The sequence below is a fragment of the Mercenaria mercenaria genome, chromosome 6, assembly GCF_021730395.1.
Source record: "Mercenaria mercenaria strain notata chromosome 6, MADL_Memer_1, whole genome shotgun sequence".
In the NCBI taxonomy this organism is placed as follows: Eukaryota; Metazoa; Mollusca; class Bivalvia; order Venerida; family Veneridae; genus Mercenaria; species Mercenaria mercenaria.
In genome coordinates this window covers 29,570,867-29,597,655 of record NC_069366.1, presented here as the reverse complement: position 1 = coordinate 29,597,655, position 26,789 = coordinate 29,570,867, and the positions used below count along the sequence as shown (strand labels likewise).

At 35.2% G+C, this 26,789-nt stretch overlaps 1 protein-coding gene across 1 annotated transcript in view; it reads right to left on the bottom strand.

The window, feature by feature from the left end:
* Positions 1 to 26,789, bottom strand: part of LOC123549300 (protein spire-like) — a 105,282-nt gene that overhangs the window by 21,535 nt on the left and 56,958 nt on the right. Inside the window, exons 11-13 of the mRNA XM_053546734.1 lie at positions 18,486 to 18,687; positions 14,843 to 14,980; positions 14,052 to 14,153 (exon numbers count right to left, since the gene is read on the bottom strand). Coding sequence (XP_053402709.1) covers positions 14,052 to 14,153; positions 14,843 to 14,980; positions 18,486 to 18,687 — 442 coding nt within the window. The remainder of the gene's footprint in view (positions 1 to 14,051; positions 14,154 to 14,842; positions 14,981 to 18,485; positions 18,688 to 26,789) is intronic.

The window sequence follows — 26,789 nt, the reverse complement described above, 5'->3', positions numbered from 1 at the left end:
TTACCTAGATTTTATCAAGGTCTCATCCTGAACAGAATTCATGAAGATCAATTGAAAAATACAGCCTATATCGCATACACAAGGTTTTTCTTTGATTTGACCTAGTGACCTAGTTTTTGACCACAGATGACCCATTTTCGAACTTGGCCTAGATTTCATGAAGGTAATCATTCTGACCAAATTTCATGAAGGTCAAATAAAAGATACAGCTTCTATCGCATATACAAGCTTAATGTTGACAGACGACACAAACACTGACAGACGACAGACAGACGCTGGACATCGAGCGATCACAAAAACTCACCTGATGTCTCCAAAGTGGTTTGTTTACTTAAGACTGGAGCATAAAAAGGAAATCACTTAATCGTCGTTCAAGACAGATACTCTTAATTTACAAAGACAAATAATTATCTCCTACTGAATTCCTGCGCTCCATAAAATCCTCCCCAATCCAACTTTTTCAGTACATGTATAATATATGCCTACCGGTATCTTCTAGAACACTGATTCTCCTTCTACATGGACCTTCCCATTATATATCATATTTCCTTGCAGACTGTTAACGAACAAAGGGAAAAAACATTTGAAATGAACGTGCAGAAACAATCCCTTACCTTTTGTAAATATGCGACTTTGTATATACACAATCTAATTTTGTAAGCTTTGTCTCAACTATCACCTGTCATTTTCTGTATCAAGTCTGAACAGTGTCAACAACAGGTAAATAGGAAATATCAAAACATACATTTTTTTAGGGGTGGGGGGGGGGGAGGGTGGTGGTGTAACGTTGCACCAACACAATTATAGGTCATATGGGGCCTTCCATGGGTGGAGGAAGACCAAAGGTTCCGCTCCGTGCACTATTTCGTCACGGGCGGGCACCTGGGTAGAACCACCGACCTTCATGTGTAACATAACATTTAACTGATGATACATGTAAGCCAGCTGGATGGCTTCCTCACATGAAGAATTCAACGCCACGAGTGAGGCTCAAACCCACATCGGTGATTCAAAGCCAGCAATCTTAACCACACGGCCACGGAGGCCCCCGTTGATTTACTGGTAAACCATTTTGCTCTATGTAAATCACATACATGTTTTGTTACATAAGGTTCATTTTAAGCTGGAACATTATATCATAAATTATAGAAACAGACAAGACAACATGACTGTGTTTTGTTAGTATCCAGTTTTATTTTATTATGTCTTTTTTTCAACGAAGACCATTCATACAAAGAACACAATTTCTCTTTACATAAATAAATGCAGTACATGTATGTAAAGAAAATAGCAAGATAATAACTTTGACATGCAAGTGAAAAGGAAGAAAAATTGATCAGTGTGGCTATTGGCTTGTGTGGAAAGCAGATTACTATAATAGATTATATTATTTATTTGCATTAAACAATATATTTTCTCAACAAAAAGCCAGATAGGAACTTTAGCATTTTGTATCATTCCGAGAATAGTTTATGCCAAATTAGAGTTTTAACATGATTGGTACATTACAAGAAAAATAGCTTGCACAAGTCGAAAATGGAGGAATCACTACACCAAAATATTCATACTACAGTGTAAAGTACATACATGTGGTAATACAGCTCCTCTTCAAGAACAATCAGTTTACTGACAAACTGAATATACCAAAAGAATTTTTACAATACATACATGAAAAGATTTATTTAGAACACAATCTGTCTACCAAGACCAGTATTTGAACACGTTGTACATAATGTAGTCATTAGGGAAAATGATCATTAAATGTATAATGAAGTATTGCCTTATAGAGAGAAGCAAAACTTGATTAAAGTGAAAGTACGATAATTACTTATCAGTAACAGAATGAAACATTGCATATTATATAATGAATCTTGATTGGAATAGACTTAAAGACAACAACTACTATCATGAAAGAGAATTAAAAAGTCTTGCAAAATAGAATTGGTATTTGATAAGGATATTTAATGGTAGGTAGCACATACAACTGATAGAAATTAGTAAAAATGTCTTTGTTATTAAAAACTTGTCACTTGACTGTTCACAACCAGGAAGTAACATGATATTTAAATAATGATACCTGTAATCACATCAGTATATTATAAATGTTTGATCAGTGGTCATTCAGGGCGATTTTTTTTTTCAAATTCCTCTTGTGTAAATATTCAAATTAATCTCATATCAGGGATGTTACAATTGGTGGTTTTATCTGATTAATTTCGATAGCACTAGATCATACAATAACTGAAAATTAAGAATTCCTATTTATATATATATATTTTTTTTTCTTCCTTATTTCGTTGGCATGTCAAACGGAGAATTTTATCATTAAAGAATGTGGAATGCTGCAAACGCATCATAATTACTGGATTTCAATAAATAACTCATTCATACAAGAAATAACCTATATGTGTAAGCAATAAACTTAATGTCAAAAAATTGCTAAATAAACTCTTCAAATATCACAACTGCGAGTAGGCCTTGTACATATTACTGTTCTATAATACATCTACGTTTGTACAAAATATGTACATCACACCGATATGTACAAGGATGGTCATCCTGACGAATTGCGAAAACAAAATGAGTTTATACAAATAAAAAAACTTGTATTTCCATGTGTACATTTTTTGAATGGTTACTAATCATAGACATTGGCACCACACAAAACTACATCACAGTGTATCGCAGAGAGAAAAAGTTCACCTATCTAAACTAGAAAATGCTTTTGTAAAAAAGCGCATGTCTCCCCCAATGTAAAAGTTCTATAGGCAAGAAGTCAATAGGGGTCAGGAGCGAAAGTCAAAGAGACACTGGTGGTTGGCTGCAATAGGGATCATCTAATTGGCATGTCCAGTCATCCCGCTAAAATTCAACACTCCTTATGGCCTAGTGGTGCTCAAATTCACTGTGTTCAGGCTCCTGTGACCTTGACCTTTAATCAAGTGACCCCTCAAAATAAATAGGGGTTCATCTACTCTGCATGTCCAATCATCCGATTAATTTCAACATTGTAGGTCAAGTGGTTCTCAATTTATTTCTCAAAAATATATTACATGAAGATCAGCCACTGTGACCTTGACCTTTAATAGACTGACCCCAAAATCAATAGGGGTCACTACTCTGCATGTTCAGTTCATCCATAAGTTCTAACATTCTGGGTCAAGTGGTTCTCAAGTATTGTTGATCGGAACTGGTTATACAATGTTCAGCCTCTGTGACTACTTGACCTTTAACGGAGTGGACCCCAAAAACAATAGGGGTCATTTTAACTCTGCCCATGATCAATCATCCTATGAAGTTTCATCAACATTCCTGGTCCGAGAGGTTATCAAGTTATTGATTGGAATGATTTTCATGTTCAGCCCCTGTGGCTTGCCCTTTAAGCAGAGTGACCCCATTTTGATTAGGGTCATATCTCTGCTTGATGACCAAATTCATCCTATGAAGTTTCATCATTCAGTCAAGTGGTTCGCAAGTTAACTGACCGGAAATGGTTTCATTTCAGGGCCCCTGTGAACCTTCACCTTTCACAGAGTGACCCCAAAATCGTTAGGGTCATCTACTCTTGCTTGACCAATCATCCTATTAAGTTTTCAAAATACTGGGTAAAGCGGTCTCAAGTTACTGACCGAAATGGTTTCAATGTTCACCAGAAGCCCCTGTGACCTTGACCTTTAATGGAGTTGACCCCCAAAATCGATAGGGGTCATCTACTTTGCATGTACTATCATCCTATGAATTTCAACATTCTGGTCAAGTGGTTCTCAGTTAGTGATCGGAAATGGCTTTCCATGTTCAGCCCCTGTGACCTTGACCTTTTGATGAAGTGACCCCCAAATCAATAAAGGTCATCTACTCTTCATGTACAATCATCCTATGAAGTTCAACAGTCTGGGTCAAGTGGTTCTCTAGTTATGATCGGAAATATGTTTCAATGTTCAGGCCCTGTGAACGTTGACCTTTGACGGAGTGACCCCAAAATCATAGGGGTCATCTACTCTTCATGAGCCACTCATCCTATGAAGTTTCAACATTCTGGTGAAGTGGTCTCTAGTTATTGATCAGAACTGGTTTTTTCACAATGTTCAGGCCCTGACCTTGACCTTTGATGACGAGTGACCCCCAAAATCAATAGGGGTCATCTACTCTTTCATGCCGAATCACCTATGAAGTTTCAACATTCCTGGGTCCTAGAGATTCTCTATTTTTGATCGAAATGGTTTTTCAATGTTCAGGGCCCCTGTGGACCTAGACCTTTGACAGTGTGACCCCAAAAACATTAGGGGACGTCTACACCAGCAGAGCCCTACAACCCTATGAAGTTGAAGGTTCAAGGTCAAATGGTTTACTCCATTTATTGCTCTTAAATAAGTTGCCGTACGGACGGATGGACGGACGGACGGGACAGGGCAAAAACAATATGACTCCTGGGGGAACATAAGTTACATTCGAGGCCAGACAGTAAAGCTACTGCAAAGAAGTTCCAGTGTGGCTTCTAGTTGTGCATGCAGATTTCTAAAACTGAAAAAAACTTTGCCATAACTACAATCTGGTATCTTTTTTATTTCAAACAAGTTGAATGCAGCCAAAAACAAAACTTTCCAGTTTTTGCATCATCAGTAATTTGGCCTTCCATCTTGAAATGATTACTAAATACAGGTGAATTCAATATGCAACTCACTTATCTCAAAATTCCTGTTATTTTTGAAGCCTATTTCACGTCCGAATCCGTAAACCAAATACACAAAAATATCACTTATATCGAATTTCGTTATCTTGAAGTAAAAACGCTTAATGCCTTTGTCATCCCCAGAAACCTAATTTCCAACTGTAAGGGTTTCCTCCAAAACGTTCTATTAAACTTAAGAACAAATCAAAACATATCATTAACAACATGTAAAACCAGCATTAAATCAGCACCTTAAATGATCCAAATATTGCATAAAATAAGTTATTATTTCCTAGAATAATTATGATATCTTAGAACAGAAATACTGACAACACAGGCAACATAACAAACCTGCTGTGTAATGGAAATGACAATGTTGAATTTTTATGCAGCTAACAGAGAACAGTTGACATTTGATACAACACTGTCCTGAATCACACATCCCCCAGCTTTCTATAAAAGTTATATTTTTTTCAAACGATAGTCCCTCAAAAGGTGTGGGCAATTAACTCTTCAGTTGAACTTGATATGATAGCCACAATTGCTCTTGTATACATTTATGAAAAATATAAGTGGTAGTTAGAGCCAAAAGTGTAAATACAGTAATAAATAAAAAATGGAAGAAAATCCAAAATGCAGACATAAAATAAAACATTTCATTGCAGAAAAATAAATAGAAAATGCACAACCCACGTTTTTGATAAACTGCAGTTAGTCTATAAATATTTGTTCTATGGAAATATCTATATAAAAATACGAAAGCAAAAATTTGGTACAAAGCAGCAAGTAAAGGAGTCATATCTGGGTTAAACAATCAGAGAATGGGCAAAACACATAAGACTTCTCCATACATGGTTTTCCTCCTTATTCTAAACGTTTTCATTCCCATTTCAGAAAAATTTTAAACACTAACAAGAGGGGCCATGATGACCCCTATATGCTCACTGCTATCATTGCACTTGAGACAAGAAGGTCCTCAGAAAAAAAATATCTCAGAGCCCAAAGGACAGGAACAACAAAGCAAGAAATTTACCAAAAAGAAAAACAAATTCTTACAACATGGTAACAGATATGTCAAAATACCCCTAAAATTGGCGGTAAAACCATCCATGTTTGTACCACAGAAAAGTGGTCTCAGTTTTTTCCCTACGGCCAATAATAAAAAAGTTACTAAAAATAAGCTATTTATAGTATCGTAAAAGAGGGAAGTAATTAAAAAAAAATTATTGTAAGTGAACAAAAGAAGGATTCTGCCAAATAATCTTTGACATAAATGAAATTTCAGAACAGTATCTTCATTAGTTACCGGGATATACCAGTTAGTTTGAAATAAAGGGATGTAATTGACATAAAATCAGTCCGTAGTTAAATCTAACCCTGTTTGGCCTCAGTCCAACAAATGACAATAATGAAATTTCAAATAATCCCTATAAGTACTTACTGAGATTAAAATCCATTTTGACTACAATCAGGGGAGTTAATCAGATATAAAATAACTCTGGAATCCTACGATTGGTCTGATTTGTCATGGAAATCCAAGATTTATTGTTGTTGAAGAATTTTGGAAATTTGTATCAAATAAAACCATAAATGAAGTCTCTATATGGCTGCAAAAGCCAAAAAAGCCAATGTTTGGACATTTTAAGAAGGGCCATAACTCCTGGAACCCATGATGGAATCTGGCCAGTTTAACAAAAGTAAACCAAGAGCTTGTGGTGATACAAGTTGTGTGCAATTTGGTTAAAATCAAATCAAAATGAAGTTGCTATTGTGGCAGATAAGGTTCAAAATAGCTAATGTTGGCCCTTTCAGGGCCGATAACTCTTGGAACCCATTATGGGATCTGGCCGTTCATCAAAGGAACTGAGATCTTATGACAACACAATTTTGTGCAAGTTTGGAGGGTACATTCCAAAACAAAATGAATGCTGCTAATTGTGCAGACAAGATCAAAATAGCTAAATTCTGCCTTTCCAGGGCCATAACTCTGAACCCCACAATGGAATCCTAGCATTTCAAGACAAGACCAAGATCTTATAGTGATACAAGTTGTGTGCAAGTTTGGTTAAAATAAAATCATAAATGAAGCGGCTATTGTGGCAGACAAGGTCAAACTAGATGATTTTGGCACTTGCAGGGTCCAATAACTCTGGAACCCATAACGGATCTGGCCAGTTCAAGAAAGGAATCGAGATCTTATGGTTTGGTTAAAATAAAATCAGAAATAAACCTACTATTTTGTGCAGACAATTAAATTGTTGACGCACAGACAACGGACGAAGGGTGATCACAAAAGCTCACCTTGTCACTATGTGACAGGTGAGCTAAAAAAGTAACTATCTGGGATAAAACTTGGTTAAGACTGATCAATGTGTAGGAACATAGATCAAGGAGTCACACGTCATGCTTCACAATTTTGGTTTCTGTGTGCTTCGTGGTGCATTCTGGGAATATTTGAGTTGCATCTCTGAGAAAATGTTAGCGTGTATATGCCTATAAATGATCAAATGATGTCTTTGAACAGTTGAATTATGTCTCGTATTTTAACACTATGTAAGAAAACATGCAGCTGAATTTACTAACATCAGGAGGTGAAGAAACTGAAATTCATGCAAGAAAACCAGAAGGTCATGTTGGCCACTAGATCCCTCAACCCGAGTCTCCAACAGTTTTGGTGGGGATCACACATGGACATTATTCTTCAACTAGAAGTCCCATTAGCTTTTGAGAAAAGCCATGTCTCCCACAACTGCCCCTAGAAAAATGTCTAGTTTCTCTAGATGGTTTAGATGAGTGGATCAATTAGATGCGTCTGGATGAGTGATCCCAATCAAGGGCCCATAAATCAAAAGTGCCTGGGCGGATTTGGCTCTGTTATCGAACTTGGCTAAGTCTTATTGGCCAAACACCTTTTGTCAAGTTTGGAAGATCGGATGAGAAATGTCGACTTAGAGAGCGACAAGAGTAAAATAGGCGGATTTTTTCGGTAATTCAAGGCCGTAACTCCAAAATGGCCTGGACTGTTTTGGCTAGTTATTGATCCTGGGCCGAGGTCTCATGGTCAAACACATTTTGTTTCAAGTTTGGTTACGATCGGATGAAAAATTTCGACTTAGAGGTGGACAAGTGTAACAAGAGCACCGCCCATCTGATTTTTTTGTATAAAAGAAATATTGTCCTACCCATGATTTTCTAAGTCTAAAAAGGGCCATCATTCTTGCAAAAGCAGGATAGAGTTAGTTTCTTGATGTACAGGGTTGCGTCGGCTTATGATGTGAAAAACTGTTGCCAATTTTTTAAAGAATAGCTTAGATAGTTTTTATGAGAAAAGCTGACTTAAACATAATACCAACCAAGATAATAACTGATTTTCTAACTCAAAAAGGCAATGATTATTGCAAAAAAGCAGGATGGAGTTATTTTTTTGCTGTACAGGGTCAGCTTATGATGGTGAACAAGTGTTGCAAGTTTCAAAGCAATAGCTTTGATAGTTTAAGCGAAAAAGTTGACCTAAAACATAAATCTTTAAACCAAGAACTCGATACTTTCTAAATCCAAAAGGGGCCATAAAATCTTGCAAAAAGCAGGATGGAGTTATTTTCTTGCTGACAAGGGTCAGCTATTGATGGTATACATGTGTTGCAAGTATCAAAAACCATAACGTTGGATAGGTTAGGAGAAAAGCTGACCTAATCATAAAACTTATCCAAGAAATCAGATTTTCTAAGTCCCAAAGGGCATAATTCTTGCAAAAAGCAAAATGGAGTTTATGTTCCCCTGCTGCACGGGTCAGGCTTATGATGTGAACAACCTGTTCAAGTTTCAAAGCAATATCTTTGAAAAGTTTAGGAAAAAACCCTGACCTAAAACAAAAACTTAACCGAAGAAATCTGAATTTTCGAAGTCCAAAAGGGGCCATAATTCTTGCAAAAAGCAGATGTAGTTAATGTTTCTTGGTGTATCAAGGTCAGCTAATGATGGTGAACAAGGTTCCGATTCAAAGCAATATCTTTGATAGTTTAAGGAGAAAAGCTGACCTAAACTAAAACTTAACCAGGCAATGCCGACGCCGACGCCGATCAAGTGATGACAATAACTTTTTTTTCAAAAAATCAGATGAGCTAAAAAGGCCCATTTTTCGATAATTCAAGTGCCTTAACTCTATATGCCTGGACCGATTTTGGCTAGTTATGGGAACTTGGCTCGATTCTCATGGTCAAACACATTTTGTTTCAAAGTTTTGGTGAAGATTGGATGAGAAATTGTTCGAATTAGTAGCGGACAAAGCAAACAAGAGCACTGCCTTGCGGGTGCTGACGCTCATCCTGATTTTTTTGTATAATAGAATTATTGTCCACCCATGATTTTCTAATCCTAAACAAGGACCATTACTCTTGCAAAAAGCAGGATAGAGTTATGTTTCTTGAAGTACATTGACCCTTAGATGGGAAAAACTGTTCAAGTTAAACAGCCATAGCTATTGAATAGTTTCTGAGAAAAGTTGACTTACACATAATATTACACCAAGAAATGATTTTTCTAAAGTCCAAAAGGGGCAATAAATTATGCAAAAAGCTGGATGGAGTTATGTGCTTGCTGTACATGGTCAGCTTATGGATGGTGAACAAGAGTTGCTAGTTTAAATAATTAGCAATAGCATTTGATAGTTTAAGAGAAAAAGTTGACCTAGACATAAAACTTAACCAAGAATTCTGATATTTCAAGTACAAAAAGAGGCCATAAATCTTGCAAAAAACAGATGAGATTATGTTTCTTGCATGTTAACAGGGTCACTTATGATGGTTGAACAAGAGTTGCAAGTTTTAAAATAAGAATAGCTTTGATGTTTAGGATATAAGCTGACCTAAACATAAAACTTTACCACGAAAACTGATTTTTCTAAGTCCCACAGGGGCAATGAATTCTTGCAAAAAGGCAGATGGAGTTATGTTCTTGATGTACACGGGTCCTGCTTATGATGGTGAACAAGTATTCCCAAGTTTCAAAGCAAAAGCTTTGATAGTTAGGAGAAAAGTAACCTAAACATAAAACTTAACCAAGAATCGTGATATTTTCTAAGTACAAAAGGGGCCATAAATCTTGCAAAAAGCCAAAGTATGGAGTTATGTTTCTTGCATTAACAACAGGGTCAACTATGATGGTGAACAAGTATTTCCAATTTCAAAGCAATAGCAGTGATAGTTTAAGAAAAACTGACCTAACGTAAAACTAACCAGGAAATACCGACGCAGAACGCCGACTCCGACAACCGCTCAAGTGATGACAATAACTCATCATTTTTTTCTTTCAAAAAATCAGATGCGCTAAAAAGCCGATTTTTGGTACTTCAAGGGCAATAACTCCAAGATGCCTGGACCGATTTGGCTAGTTATCGAACATGGCCAAGGTCTTATGGTCAAACACATTTTGCTTAAGTTTTGGTGAAAATCTGATGAGAAATGTTCGACTTAGAGTGGCGGACCAAGCTTTGTGACAGACAGACAGACAGACACACACACACACACCCCACACACACAGACTGGAGTAAATCATATTTCTCCCACACCACTGTTGGTGGAGACATCATAGGGCAGTGTTTTCTGACCGAAAGATTTTTTAAGTTTCCTCTAAAAACACATACAAAGCACTAAATTCATATAGCAGAAATCGACTACAAGCTCTGGAGGCCAAGTTTTTGACAAACAGTAATAACTAGAACATTCTTGGTATATGGTAAACAAAGGTAAACAAACAGGTGACAGACATCCAACAACCTTAAATGCTCACCATAAACACCTTGTGCTCTGGTGAACTAAAAATTTAAAGTTAACTTTGAGAGTCAGGTCATCAAATTCCTCCTAATTATGTAGCAAGTGCTTTTTTTGCATGATATAAAAGATCTCTGGAAATAAAACCATCACATTACCAATCACTCTCTGTGATAAAATATTGTGTATATTATGCATCAGTACTTTTTTTGAAAGAACATTAAATGCTTGAAGTTATCTACATAGACCTAGCCTCGGATCGTTCTTCAAGATTTAAATGTCTTTGCTTTAATCCAACTGAAGATCTGGCAGACACCTGCCCCTAGTCACAGAGTCTTTATTTTTATCCCCTTCCTGGGCCTCAGGTTGCCCGTAATGAGAGAACACTGAAGTCTACTTGGCTCGAATTATTTTCCATTATCATAGTGTTTACAATCACAAACATATGCTCATCGTCTGAGGTCCTGTAAAATCCGGGAAACAAAATCTGTTCAATATATCAATTACTTGATGCTATAAAAACAAATTAATCACTAACGAAATCTCAGCAAAATAGTAAAGTTTTATATTAACAAACATTGCACATGACACTGTGTTAAACTGATATATCACAATTCCTCCAGAAAGTGCAATTGTTATATCAGGAAATTTAAAAAAATATACTCGAAGTATCAAACTGTTAATTTATACCTTTCTTTTAAACCATGCAAGTTTTCTATAAATATAAACGTAGAATAAAAAACCTCCTAGTAATAAAAAAACCCTTAAGATTTCATCCACCTTACTACTCCATTCATCATTCAAAGAAAAAGCAATCTAACAGAATATGTGCTTATAAAGTTTCAAGTTACTGGAAAATCATTCAATTTCGTGGGCATGAAATTTCGGGTTTTATGGTCAAAAACGGCAATTTCGTGGGGATAGAATGCATGGATTTCAAACTTTTTAAAAACATAAAATGAAATTGGAAATTTACTTGTTCGTTGGGATTAAATTTCAGATTGACTCAAAACCATCGAAAATTAATCCCCCACAGAATAGTAATGATTTCACAGTATTGAAAAGTCAAGGCCCTTATGGGCATCTATATACATTTCAACAATGCCTTGTTTAGGAGGTGGCCTGACCCTACACCTACACCAAAGGTATGTGACCTCTGTAGAGACTTTTTCTCCTATTGGGCCGTGTTTATTCTCCTCTGATACTGGATTGTCTGGTTCCTTCAGCGTTTTGAATTATTGCTGTCTGTCTCAAGCAAGCTTTCTGTTGGTGACAGGGCTATGTGGAACGGCACCAGTGCTGTAAATGTTTACAACCAATTGTAGATATTTCTGACCACAAATAGCTTACAGAAAAACTTATAATTCCGCGACATACTTCCAGTAATCAAGGTTTATGGGCTTAAAATGTATATATTTGGGAAATTTCCTCAAGAGTTTCAGAATACTGTGAATAATTTAATTTCATAATGCATACATTTCATGGTTTGGGCCAAAACTTACAGGCTGTCAAAATGTATATTGTATGTACAATGCATTTTAGAATGTTATCAGAATGAATACCATTCATAATGCTATGGCTTTTCAAGTATGTTTTTGTTTTAAAAGAACAGGACAAAGTGTAAAAAGAAACCATAGAAATGTTACAAAAACAACTACATTCTCTTTGGGTTACCTCAACACAGCTTTCTTCTATAATGAACGAGTCTCCTTCCTTTGACTGTTTTGACATTTAAGGCAATGTAACTTTTCTTATGATTTAAGACATTATATTAATCCTGAACTACACAACTGAATCAGAAAAAAAATATGAGCTGCACCATGAAAAACCAACATAGTGGCTTTGCAACCAGCATGGATCCAGACCAGCCTGCGCATCCATGCAGTCTGGTCAGGATCCATGCAGTTTCGCTAACTTTCTCCCGTAACTTGCAATAGGCTTTGAAAGCGAACAGCATGGATCCTGACCAGACTGGTGTGGGTTGTATGCCAGCTGGCTCTGGATCCATGCTTAGTCGCAAAGCCATATGTTTGGTTTTTGCATGGCACAAGCGCAAATGCCTGTTTACCTTCTAGACTTGAGAGCACTTTCTAGATTAAAGCACTTCTGGACTAAAGGAACAGGACTGATGATACACAGGGATCTTCCTCAAAAATGTATATTTTTACCTTTCATAGACTTTTGAGAGCTTATAGCACTTCTGGATGTCTTAAAGGAACAGGACTGAGTGTATACACAGGGACTTCTCAAAATGTATTTTTTAACCTTCCATGGACTTTGAGAGCTCTAGCACTACTTCGTGGACATAAAAGGAACAGGACTAAGTGATACACAGGATCATTCTCAAAATGTATATTTACTTTCATAAGCTTTGAAGCTTCTAGCAACATCCTGACATTAAAGGAACAGGACTGAGTGTATACACAGGGATCTTCCTCAAAATGTTCCTGTAGGAACCACCTCATTCTGAAATGATTCAACAGAATGTCTCATAATAAATCTGTTTTAAATCCTATCCTTCCCTTGAATTTCCTTTCAACATAATTATTTATCATAAATAATCCAGCTATTTCTGCATCAGCTTTTTATTTCAATAAAAGAGTTGACAGAGCATGGATGCCCTCTCTATGTGAAGTAACACCATGGAAGTTTGAGTCAGGTACTGGTCCTTTGACAAGAGAACATATAATATATTAACTTATTGAAAAAAAAAAAAAAGAACTACCATTAATGTTTATTCCATCTTTATATAAATTCTAAATGGTCAAAATTCCATGTTATGGTGAAATTTTGTACCAAGTTCTTTGAATATCATTCTGTGTAATAAAACTTAAAGGACCAGACAAAAACTGGTTTAACACTCTGACTTCATCAAGCAGGATCCTTTGCCCTTTGAGCTATGACATCCTATTGTCCGTTTCTAATGACAAACAAACCACGATTGTTCTTAAAACCAAAACCGTGTCTATGTACAACTCCATACAGGAACTTTTTTATTTAAAACTTCTTCTGTTTTAGGGTTCCATATACATCTCAAGTTGCAAGTGTTTCCTTTCAAAAACAATGCTGTAACACGAATTAGCGCCGTTAACACGACAGAAATGCCGATACATTTAATAAAACTTGTGTAATCCAGTTAAATCCATAAACAGCGATGATCGGAGATTTATAATAAAAATATATCAAATCAAAGTTTCTTCTCAATAAAAAACAATGTGTTTTTCTTTAAATGATTCGAAGGGTGTATCTGAGTTTGTGTGTGTGTATATTCTGGTTCAACGTCTTTTTCAATGAATTTTCAGTGATATAAATGACACTATGACAGTGTGTACTTGCAGAGTCAGCACAATGCCCAACTTTATAGTGCTGCCTCACTGGAATATCATGCCATAGACATGTCACATGATATCCCACCTAGTCATATTATACTGACACCGGGCTGACCAGTCCTAGCACTATCCTCTTAATGCTGAGCATCCAGAAAGGAGGCTTTTAGTACAATTTTTCATGTCTTAGGTATGACACTGCCAGGGAGGGAACACAAAACCTCCCGCACTCAAAACAGGCTTACCACTAGGCTACAGAGACGGTATAATAAAATGTGTCACTCTTACCTTTCTGAGACAGTAATTGCAAACAGTTCTTTGGCAGAATTTACATTTGGTACCCCACTGACCAAATAAGGAAAACTTTGTCTTCTTGCATGTAAAACACACCTGAAAGTGATAAAGATAAAATGCTGAAATTTGAAATTTTCGTTCGTTTTGGTATAATTATTGATCTAAAGACTCACACAATATAGTATTCAATGAATGTTAAAGAAGTCAATGTTGTATTCAATGAATGTTCAAGAAAAACATTAAATTGAAAGAATTCAGGACAATTATCTGCCTGCTTTACTGGTAATAACTTAATAAAATATATACCTTGAACCATACAGAATATTTAAGGTTGTAATGCACACAAGCAACTAGATAGCTGTTTTACCAAAGATAATCTGTATTAAGGTAAAGGACCAGTAATAACAATTGGCAATTTATGTGCAAATTTGTATTTTTATTTGCTATTTCAGGCTTTTTTAACTGTAAATATTACTCTTATGAGCAATGGTTTCCATAACAACTAGAGAATGCAGAAATCACATGCAGAGAAAACATAATCAAATGGAAATCACAAACTGTCAATATGGGTCCACCACCTTAAAACTGGTAACTAAAACTGTTTAAATATTCCTCATATGAGCAATGGTTTCCATAACAACTAGAGAATGCAAAAATCACATGCTGAGAAAACCTAATCAAATGGAAATCACAAATTGTTAATATGGGTCTACCACCTTAAAACTGATAACTAAAAATGCTTAATGGTTTTCTATTGATTATAAAACAAAACGCAAAGCACATACCTTTCCCTTGCTAACTTGACTATAAAGTTCTGGATTGGTTATAAGACTTTCGAGCTCAGCTTTGGTCAGTACACAGCGGATATGTGTCACTTCCTCCAACGTCAACGACAAACATTCTATAGGATTCTGCCATTTATGCTGCATAAAATTGATCACAAAACTGATATATAATTTCAAACAAACAATTCCCAAAGATAGGCTTTTCCAAACTAAACAAACTGTATAAATGAACGAATAAAACACAGAAAACTAGAGAACTTAGAAAATCAACATGCTTCCTACAGAAGATAATTTCCCTTTATTGTTTTTTTTTTATTGGGAACTCAAAATTAACTAGCAATTAACATAGAACAAGAGGACCATGATGGTCCTGAATCGCTCACCTCTTCCCACATGACCCAGTTTTGAGTATGAAGTCGTTTTTTCTATTATTTGACATAGTGACCTAGTTTTTGAGCTCATGTGACCCAGTTTTGAACCTGACCTAGATATTATCAAGATAAAAATTCTGACCAATTTTCAAGAAGATCCATTGAAAAACATGGTCTCTAGAGAGGTCACAAGGTTTTTCTATTATTTGACCTATTGACCTAGTTTTCGAAGGTACGTGACCGTGTTTTGAATTTTACCTAGATATCATCAAGGTGAACATTCTCACTAATTTTCATGAAGATCTCATGACAAATATGGCCTCTAGAGAGGTCACAAGGTTTTTCTATTTTTATACCTACTGGCCTAGTTTTTGACCGCATGTGACCCAGTTTCGAAATTGACCTAGATATCATCAAGGTGAACATTCAGATCAATTTTCATGAAGATTCATTGAAAAATATGGCCTCTAGAGAGGTCAAAAGATTTTTCTAATTTTAGACCTACTGACCTAGTTTTTGACCGCAGTTAACCCAGTTTCAAACTTGACCTAGATATCATCAAGATGAACATTCAGACCAACTTTCATACAGATCCCATGAAAAGTATGGCCTCTAGAGAGGTCACAAGGTTTTTTTATTATTTGACCTACTGACCTAGTTTTTTAAGGCACGTGACCCAGTTTCAAACTTGACCTAGATATCATCAAGGTGAACATTCTGACCAATTTTTATGGAGATCCATTCACAAGTATGGCCTCTAGAGAGGTCACAAGGTTTTTCTATTTTTAGACCTACTGACCTAGTTTTTGATTGCACATGACCCTGTTTCGAACTTGACCTAGATATCATCAAGATGAATATTCAGACCAACTTTCATACAGATCCCATGAAAAATATGGCCTTTAGAGAGGTCACAAGGTTTTTCTATTATTTGACCTACTGACCTAGTTTTTGATGGCACGTGACCCACTTTCAAAAAATACCTAGATATCATCAAGATGAACATTCAGACCAACTTTCATACAGATCCCATGAAAAATATGGCCTCTAGAGAGGTTACAAGGTTTTTCTATTATTTGACCTACTGACCTAGTTTTTGAGGGCACGTGACCCAATTTCAAACTTGACCTAGATATCATCATGGTAAACATTCTGACCAATTTTCATGAAGATCTCATGAAATATATGGCCTCTAGAGAGGTCACAAGGTTTTTCTATTTTTAGACCTACTGACCTAGTTTTTGAGGGCACGTGACCCAGTTTCGAACTAGACCTAGATATCATCAACATGAACATTCAGATCAACTTTCATACAGATCTCATGAAAAATGTGGCCTTTAGAGAGGTCAGAAGGTTTTTCTATTATTTGACCTACTGACCTAGTTTTTGAAGGCACGTGACCCAGTTTCGAACTTGACCTAGATATCATCAAGATGAATGTTCTGACCAATTTTCATGAAGATCTTGTGAAATATATGGCCTCTAGAGAGGTCACAAGGTTTTTCTATTTTTAGACCTACTGACCTAGTTTTTGACGGCACGTGACCCAGTTTCAAACTTGACCTAGATATCATCAAGGTGAACATTCTGACCAATTTTCATGAAGATCTTGTCAAATATATGGCCTCTAGAGAGGTCACAAGGTTTTTCTATTTTTAGACCTACTGACCTAGTTTTTGAAGGCACGTGACCCAGTTTCGAACTTGACCTAGATATCATCAAGATGAAACATTCTGACCAACTTTCATAAAGATCCCATGAAAAATGTGACCTCTAGAGTGGTCACAAGCAAAAAGTTTACGGACGGACGCACGCACGCACGGACGACGGACACCGCGCGATCACAAAAGCTCACCTTGTCACTTTGTGACAGGTGAGCTAAAAACATTAGAAAACAGCTCACCAGCTAAAGACAGTCTAAGACTGTCAACCTCAAGAAGGTGGACAAAAGGGAAAAACAGTAGAAGCATTGCTGCCATACAAGTACTACTGAAAGAACATTTTTCAACTACTGAACAAAAGATGACATGTATATGAAAATTGAAGAAAAACTTTTTTCCTACAACTAAATCACCTTTTATATAAAAAGAGTTTGACAGTACGTAAGAAAGAGTGTTTTCATACAAATTGATCAAAAGTACCAAACATTATCCATGGAGAACAGTAACCCAAAACCGAAAAAAAGAAATAGAAATGAAGAGATTTATAATTAATATATATACATGGAATGCAGTAATTACTGGAAGCCAGTCAGCCTTAGAAAATGCATAATTATATAATCATGCAGTGTCAAATTTGCAATGCAGTTTTATCATGTGCCATAAAACCATGTCAGTTTCTTTTTTTTTGTACACATCCACTACATGACATTTAAAGAATAAACTTTTAGCAAATATTTTAATAACAAGACTTTGTACAGACATTCATTTGCTATTTTGCATCCTAAAAATATTTACAAAAATCTCTTTTCATTGGCAAATTTTACCGTAAGCTTTCATTCAATGCCTTAAATTATTAAATTACAGTATTTTAAGACATCCATTACGTTACAAAATGTGAGATAGTTTTTAAATTCATAAATATATCAGTAATTTATCCATAATTAAAGTTCAGAAAACAATTTCTAATCTTTATCAAAGTAAATGTTTTCCAACACAAGTTGCCAACTAACTAAATCTGGAAGAATATTATAAAAATCACAAAATCTTGTGAAAATTACAACAGGACTTGCATTACATTGTAAAGCTTTTCTTTGAATCTTATAAAGAATATACTGCATGTAGATAATCAGGAACGTTCATTTAATAACAGACCTGTGTTATGTTAAAGATGTTATATAATTCCAAGACTTCAAACAAACAAACAAACAGATGAAAGTTCCTCCAATCATCTGTTAATTGGCTGTTGTGTTACATTTTAAAGGGGCATGTCTCCATTTGTACTTAAGATTACCAAAAAGTTTAAAAAATGACAAAATCCCTTAAATTATAAACAAAAACATATCTTATACAAACATTATGTTTACTATATACGTAATGCAGTATGACTAATGCAAGCTTTTTTTCTTATTCAATAGACTGCCTGAATGTTTCCATCAATACTACCAAGACATAAATAGAGCCATTTGTTTTAAATTTTTACTTACTTTTCGAACAATTATAAAAGAATTTACAGATTTTCTGTTTTTCCTATATTTTGGAAATATTTAAAAAAAAAAAGTCTGGAGATGTGCCCCTTTAAAAGAGAGAAGGAAAGGTTATCTAGGTACTCACTGAGGGAAGGGGTCTGCAGTCAGAGCAGGGGTTAGACTTGTTAGTAGGGTCCTGACGACAGCATTCCGTTTTCCAACTTACATGCAGTAAATCGACCACCTTGAACTCAGCACGACTCGTCTTAATCACGTCTGGAATATTTTCAGTGTGGGCATACAAAATACTTTTTTTTTTTGTGGGAGTGGTTTTAATCATCGGGTCTCTAAACCAGAGGCGGGAAAATCAAAATGTTTTTATTTTCTAAATGATCGAGATTTTTATCCAAAATCTACCGGTAAGTTTGTAAACCCCTTTTCACGGGTTTTCTTTTCGGGCCCTTTTACCCTGCCTTGACCTTAAAATTGGTCTTATTTTTGCCCCTAATTAAATTCTTCTTGGGGCTTTTTTTTTTCCTTTTTTTCCTATATGACCCCTTCCGTTTTGAAATACTACAGCCCCCCTTTTGTTGATTTACTTGAAACCAAACTTTTCTTTCATTGAAACAACCCAACAACGTCTTGTTCGATTTTTCCTGGGTTTTAAATTTTCCAGGGTCACAAACGGGCTGTAAATTTTTTTTCAGTATAATTTTGTGGGCTTCTCAGTCCCCTTTTCCCTTTCATTTTTTACTCTGAAATTTTTGGATTTTATTCAAGCCCTCAGTTCCCATTGCCAAACTGCAACAGTCTCACTGCTCTCTTACTTTGACTCCACTTCTTTTTGCCCCTTTTTTTTGGGTTTTCAATGAATCTTTCTAGAGAAAAACCTTTTGCAGCCCTTTTTTCAGATCAACGGAATTCTCCCTGTCAACTGATCTTGAGAAAACAGGCCTTTCAACACTGCTCTTAGCTCTAGTAACCTGTGACCTTGTTTTTTGATTAAAGTCAATTTCACTAGTTGGTCTTGCTCTTTCATGATCCCCACTATTAACAATTTTAGAAGCAGCACTAGCTCTTTCAATAAACTGAAAATGTTTTTCTTCTTCTTCTTTGATATCTTTTGACCTTACATCAGGCCGTGACCTTGCTCTAACAATAGTTGTCCTCGACCTTCTTACAGCTACATTGCAATTTTTTTTCCCCTTTGGTTTCCCCATTTTTAATCCGGGGATTAGAATTTTCCCCAAAAAATTTTTTTTTTTTTTTGAAAATACTAAATTTTTTTTCCAAATTTTTGGGAAAAAGAATTCTTAAAAAATTTTTGAATTATTTTTAACGGGGCCCCCCATGTAACTATTTGATTGGGTGATTAACTTGCCCCTTTTAAAACCCGGGTTTTGGATTTTCTACCATGCTCTTTTGAAGGGTGATTCTGTTTAACCCTTGAAAAACCCAAGCACCTGGAAAACTTAAAATTCCTCCGAACTGAACGAGATTTTTGGAAAAATTTAATTAAATACTGGAAAAAAAACCATCCCCTGCTGAAACAAAAGCCCATGCACTTTATCACTAAAACTTGAGTATCACATCCCAGTTTCTTTTTAAAGGCGCCCCATATGGGCAAATGTCTCCTTGGAGATTCATTTCTACGTGAATGAGGGGGGGGCCTCTTCCGATCCGGGGGGAGGAAAACGCCCAGAATTTTTTTAAAGCACATTTGAGGGAATAAACATCGAGTTCTATATGGGTCCATTACGAATAAAAACCCGATTTTTTACGGGGAACACTACAAGTAAATGTTTCTGAACAGATAAATGAAAAACAGGGATTCGGGCCCCTACCTCATCTTTCGGGGCGACTGAGATCGCCCAAACCCATGGCTTTTGGGAGACATACATCTAAAGGGGTTCTGAAATAGAGCACACAGCAAACAGAAAAAACGAGACAATCACTAGACACATTTCAGGGCATATATTATGAACTAAAAAACACCGCCCAAACAAAAATTTCCATGCGATTTTGATAAAAAAAATGACCAAAAAGCTTAAGCGGGATTTCGGCCTTTTCGAATATTTCTTGCAGAAACATTTTTGAAGAAATTTTATAAAAAGCTGTAAAACTTTGGTGCTTTTTAAACGATACGTTTAAAATTTTTTTTAGTTTTTCTTGCGCAGGACCACGTTTAAAAATTTTTCCACTATCACAACATTGTCTTTTTCATCCTGGGAAGAGGAGCTTGCGGGGAAGGGTTTCGGATACCTTTTTCCCCATTTTTAATATCACGGGCACTTATTGTATAAACTCTGGACACAGAACGACATTTTAATTGAAGGTTTTTCGCAAGGTCCCTGGAAAACACAAAAATAAAAGAGAAAGCGCATATTTTCCCTATAATCCCACACAGCCTTAACATTTAGAAAATACGAAATATTAAAAAATTCCCATTTTTTTTTTTTTAAAAAAATACGTACTGTGAAATCTTTAATAATCGGGGGGGGAAAAAATTTTTCCGTGGATTTCGGGTTTCCCAGTAAATCCACAAAATTTTAATCCCAACAAAGAAAAAAAATTTCCCATTTTTTTTTATGTTCAAAATTTTTAAAAACCACGAATTCATATTTCCACAAAATTGGGGCCTTTTTTGGGAACCAAAACCATAAAAATTTCATGCCCACGAAATTAAATGATTTTACAGTATCTGACACAAGTTTTATTACATACTTATAAATTTTCTGTCTGAAATTCAGCTAGTATTTCACCAACAAATACAAAACCTAATATATTCAATCCCAAAAAATAGAAGTACCAAAACCCTGATGGGGTTTTCCCCTTTTTTTTCAGAGGTATGAAAAAATATGGGGTTAGAAATGAAAAAATGATATGCATCTAAAAAATTCCATGCATTAAAAATTCCCCCCTTTTTAACAACGTCAAATCTTTTTTAAAAAAAAAAACTATCTTTAAAGGTTAAGAAAGGAAAAAAATTTGGTCCGGGTTAGTTTGTAAAGAGCCCTAAAGACAGAAAAATCTTATCGCATTACCGGGCAATACGAATTCACTGGGACCAAATACCCCAAATTTTCCGTTCCAGATACAAAGGGCCCAATAACTCTTTAAATTCAGCCCGTGTTTTTAAGGCTAAACTTTTGGCGTAAAAAAAAAAAAATGGTTGAAATTGTTTTTTATCTATAAAAGTGTGAAAAAAAATCGTATTTTTTGTATTCAGTAAAAACAAAATTACCCGGTTACCGCCACTTTTTCCAGTTGACATCTTCAGCATTTGGATAAAGGGGATCAAGGGGTGCCCATCCGGGGGGGCTGATATGTTACGATAATCATCTTCCGGATCAAAAAGTAAGAATCAAAAATCATCGTAATCCTGAAAAGTTTAAAAAACTTTTTAAAAACATAAATTTTTTTTTTTCTGATCTTTTTTTTTTTTTTTGAATATATTTTTTGGAATAAAAATTTTAAATTGTACCCAAAAAGACATAAAATTAAAGACAACTAAATATCATATTTTTGGGTACAACTTATTATATAATGTTTGAAAACACAAAAGGGGCCCACGGGGCCATAAAAACATTTTTTTTGTTTTTCCTTTTTTTCCGAGAAAAAATAAAAAAAAAAACAAATTTCAGAAAAACCCATCTCCTTTGCAATAATCATAAATTTTTTGAAGTCCGAAGAAAAGGGTTTTTAAACTTATTACAAAAAAATTTTTAAAAACAATAGAAAAATTTAAATTTTTTTTGTTTTTTTTTTTTTTGGGAAAATTAAAAAACTTTCTTTTTTTCAACAGTATTTCGGGTTAAAATAACTGTTACAGGGGGCCCATTAAACCCCAACCAGTTTTTCCAAATTTCCCGGGAACGAAAAAAACCTTTTCTTCGAAAGAAATTTGGGCCAAACTTCCCCACATGAACTGAGGGGGGGGAATAAATTTTTCAAACACATTCTTTTATCAAATTACCCACAAATATCACCCCACCCTGGGGAACGAACTCCCCTCCCCCCGGTTTATTTGTAGACCCTGCACTCTAACCTTTTTAACTTACTGTCTGTACTAAAAATTCGTATCCATGTAAAGTTTCTTTAAAAAATCGGGGCCCTTAAATTAAAAAAACAACAAACTTTTTTCAAAATTGAAAAAACTAAATTTCGGGACTTAAAAACTTGATAAAAATAAACCCGGGTTTCCCAAACTTCAAAAAAAATCTGTTTTGCTTTTTAATAAGTCCTCTAGCAAATCGCTGAAACAGGAACACATTTCCAAAGCTATAAAAAAAGTACCAAAAAAAAATTTTTTAAAGGGATCTAATGCCTATAATTACTGATTTTTAAGAAATATTTTAATTTATAAACCAGCTGAAGAATGTAAGGTTTTTTGTTGCCCAATACATGTGTTTATACTAGATATACTTAGGTCAGGGATGGAAGCACCTAATCCTGGTACTTTTGAAAATTCAGAAAATTTTTGGTAAATTTTTTCCTTTTTCCCTTAGAATAAGACAATGATATACATTCACATCTACAATACAATCTAAAATGGCAGTGATAAAATGAGTCTGAAAAGTGTATTTATGAAGGTAAGGTATACTACCCTATGTGATAATAAATATGTTTGAAATCCGTATTCATTTTTAAAGACTTGAAAACTTTAAAGATTAAAAAATATAAAACTATAAACTCCAATAAAAAAATTATATAAAATAAACAGTTAAAAAATTTTTAAAAAATGAAAGATTTGAAGGAGAACAGATTTACAAACATGAATTAAAAGAAATCTAAATCATTGCGTCTTATTTACAACATGTTTTAAATGATTTACAAAACAAGAGCTGTCTCCATAGGAAAGACACATGCCCCCCGATGGCACCTTTTAAATGAATGTTATGGCCGATGTTAGAGTTTTGGACCTTTGAACCCCACGGGCCTGGGGCTTGCGCGCGACATCGTTTGTCTTTTCCCGTTGGGACACATTTTATGCCCCAATTTAAATTTAAAAACCATGCATGAAAGACAAAATATGGCCGGACATGCCCATCAATGCACTATCCCTGAAAAAATTTAACCCCTTTTAAAATCTAAGTGTACCTTGACCTTTGACTCACCTGGGTCTTGCTCCTGACATGTCCCTCTTACGGGTACACATTCCTGCCAAATTTTTGAAAAACCATCCCTTTATGACAAAGATAGGACCCCACAACACATCATGAAAAATGACCTTTTAAAAATCTAAGTGTGCCTTGACCTTTGAGCTACGGACCAATCTTGCGCGCCAAAAAAGTCGTCTTACTTGGGGAAACCTTCATGCCAAGTTATTTTTAAAAACCCCCATGGGTGACAAAGATATGAACCACACTAATGCCAAATATCATGAAAAAGACCTTTTAACGTCTAAGTGTTGGGCCTTGACCTTTGGGGCTACGGAAACCAAGGCTTGCGCGCGACATGTCGTCTTACTTTGGGAACTTTAAACCAAGTTATTTTTTAAAATCCATCCATCAATGACAAAGAATGGCCACAAAGAAAATTGCCCGGGCAAAACTGACAGACCGCAGAAAGGTTCAAAAACTAATTCCTCCCTTTGGGGGATGAAAAAAAAAATCCCGATAAAGAAATAACTTATTAAACAAATATTGTTTATGTTATACCTAGGGAAGTTTTAAATAGCATTTTAATGGCCTATATACAGTGCTGAATTGAAATTACATGATAAGAAATGATGGAAATAGTTTGCATGCTACAAAAAAATTTATTATTTTAAGAGTTACATTACAATATAAAAGCCGTGCCCTGAAAAAACAACATAGGGGGCTTTTGACCAGCATGGAACCAGAAATAGCCCGCCATCCCCGCAGTCGGTCAGGAAACCATGCTGTTCACTTTCCCTTGTCTATTGCAATTAAAAGAAACCATTACGAACACATGGAAACCGACCAACCAGACTTTCGCGGAGCGCAGCTGGTCTGGATCCAAGCTGGGCCCCCAAAACCACTATTTGGTTTTCCCCAGGGAAAAGGCCAATTTTGTTTCTTAAATCCAAAAACCCTTTCATGGAAAAGTTTTTTTCCAACAAGCTTCCCAAAAGAAAATTGAAAAAACATACTTTAAAAATTTTTTAACTTTGAAGCTTTAAAAGTTGTAATTTTAAAATACTTGACATTTATGTAAAAAAGGGAAAACAGTCTTTAATTTTAAATTTTATCATCTGAAAAAAATCCCCAGCTGCCCCAAAATTGATCTGAAGTTTTGCTTTTCATATTAAAACTGAAAAGTTATATCAACTGCTCAAGCTATAAATTTTTTTTCATCCCGTCTGTTTTTAATTGGATTCCACCAAGTATACAGAGGAATATCTTTTTGTTTTAGTGTAAGGTTGAAATATCTTTCACCAAGAGAACACCAGAAACATATTTTCCCCAAAAGGAGAAACCATCAGTTGAATGAAATTTAGTGTTCACCAAGAAATCTTTTTTTTGATCTACAAAGTATAACAAAAAACCCTTACTTTTTTTTCCTTCTTTTCCCCTGGTTTTTTAAATTAAAAATTTCCAATGTGGAAACACACCTGCAAAAACATATATCTGATATTTTTACTGTGAAATTACCAGATATATTTAATTTTTATATTTCATAATTTACTGAAAAACTGGGTCATAAAAAAATTTTTTACTCAATGCTCTTTAAAACTTTTTTTGGGGTATTCCCTCAAATACCTTTTTTTTTGATGTAAAAAGATGTGAAACCAAAATTTTAAAATCCTGCTTTGCCATATAACCTATACTGTGGGTTTATGGGGCCATAAAAAGAACCCTCTATATACTTAAAAGGGTGTTTAAAAAAAATAGCTTGGGATAGTAATTTTATTTACAATGTTTTAAAAAAAAGAACAAGAGACCATGATGGTCCCGAATCGCTCACCTCTTCCCCCCATGGGCCCATTTTTATATGACTTTTGTTTTTTTTTTTATTTTTACATAGTGACCTAGTTTTTTTAGCTCCAAATTTACCCCGTTTTGAAATTTTACCTAGAAATTTTCAAAATAAAAATTTTTGACCAATTTTTTATAAGATCCCTTTTAAAAATATGGCCAGAGAGGCACCCGGGTTTTTTTTATTATTTTTACCTATTGACCTAGTTTTTTAAAGGGATGTGACCCTGTTTTGAACTTTAACCAAAATCCCAAAGGGGAAAATTCTCACAAAATTTTTTTGGAAAACTCCCTGAAAAATATTTCCTCTAGAGAGGTCCCCAAGGGTTTTTTTATTTTTATACCTACTGGCCCCAGTTTTTTTACCGCACGTGACCCAGTTTCAAAACGAAACCCAGATAAACTTTAAAGGGGAACAATTTAGATCAATTTTCAAAGATTTCCCTTGAAAATATGGCCCTAAGAGGGCAAAAGATTTTTCCCCAAATTTTAAAAACCCAAATGCCCCATTTTTTGACCGCATTGACCCTTTTTTAAAACCCGACCTAGTATCATTTAAAGAAACATTTAACCAACTTTTATAAAAGATTTCCCAAAAAAAGTATTGGCCCCAAGAAATTTACCAAGTTTTTTTATTATTTGACCTACTGACCTAGTTTTTTACGGCACATGACCCAGTTTCAAACTTGACCTAGATATCATCAAGGTGAACATTCTGACCAATTTTCATGAAGATCCATTCAAGGGTATGGCCTCTAGAGAGGTCACAAGGTTTTTCTATTTTTAGACCTACTGACCTAGTTTTTGAGCGCAGTTGACCCAGTTTCAAACTTGACCTATATATCATCAAGATAAACATTCAATCAACTTTCATACAGATCCCATGAAAAATATGGCCTCTAGAGAGTCACAACGTTTTTTCATTATTTGCCCTACTGACCTACTTTTTGATGGCACGTGACCCACTTTTGAATTTGACCTAGATATCATCAAGATGAACATTCTGACCAATTTTTATGGAGATCCATTCACAAGTATGGCCTCTAGAGAGGTCGCAAGGTTTTTCTATTTTTAGACCTACTGACCTAGTTTTTGACCGCACATGACCCTGTTTCGAACTTGACCTAGATATCATCAAGATGAACAATCAGACCAACTTTCATACAGATCCCATGAAAAATATGGCCTTTAGAGAGGTCACAAGGTTTTTCTATTATTTGACCTACTGACCTAGTTTATGAAGGCACGTGACCCACTTTCGAACTTGACCTAGATATCATCAAGATGAACATTCAGACCAACTTTCATACAGATCCCATGAAAAATATGGCCTATAGAGAGGTCACAAGGTTTTTCTATTATTTGACCTACTGACCTAGTTTTTGAAGGCACGTGACCCACTTTCGAACTTGACCTAGATATCATCAAGGTGAACATTCTGACCAATTTTCATGAAGATCTCATGAAATATATGGCCTCTAGAGAGGTCACAAGGTTTTTCTATTTTT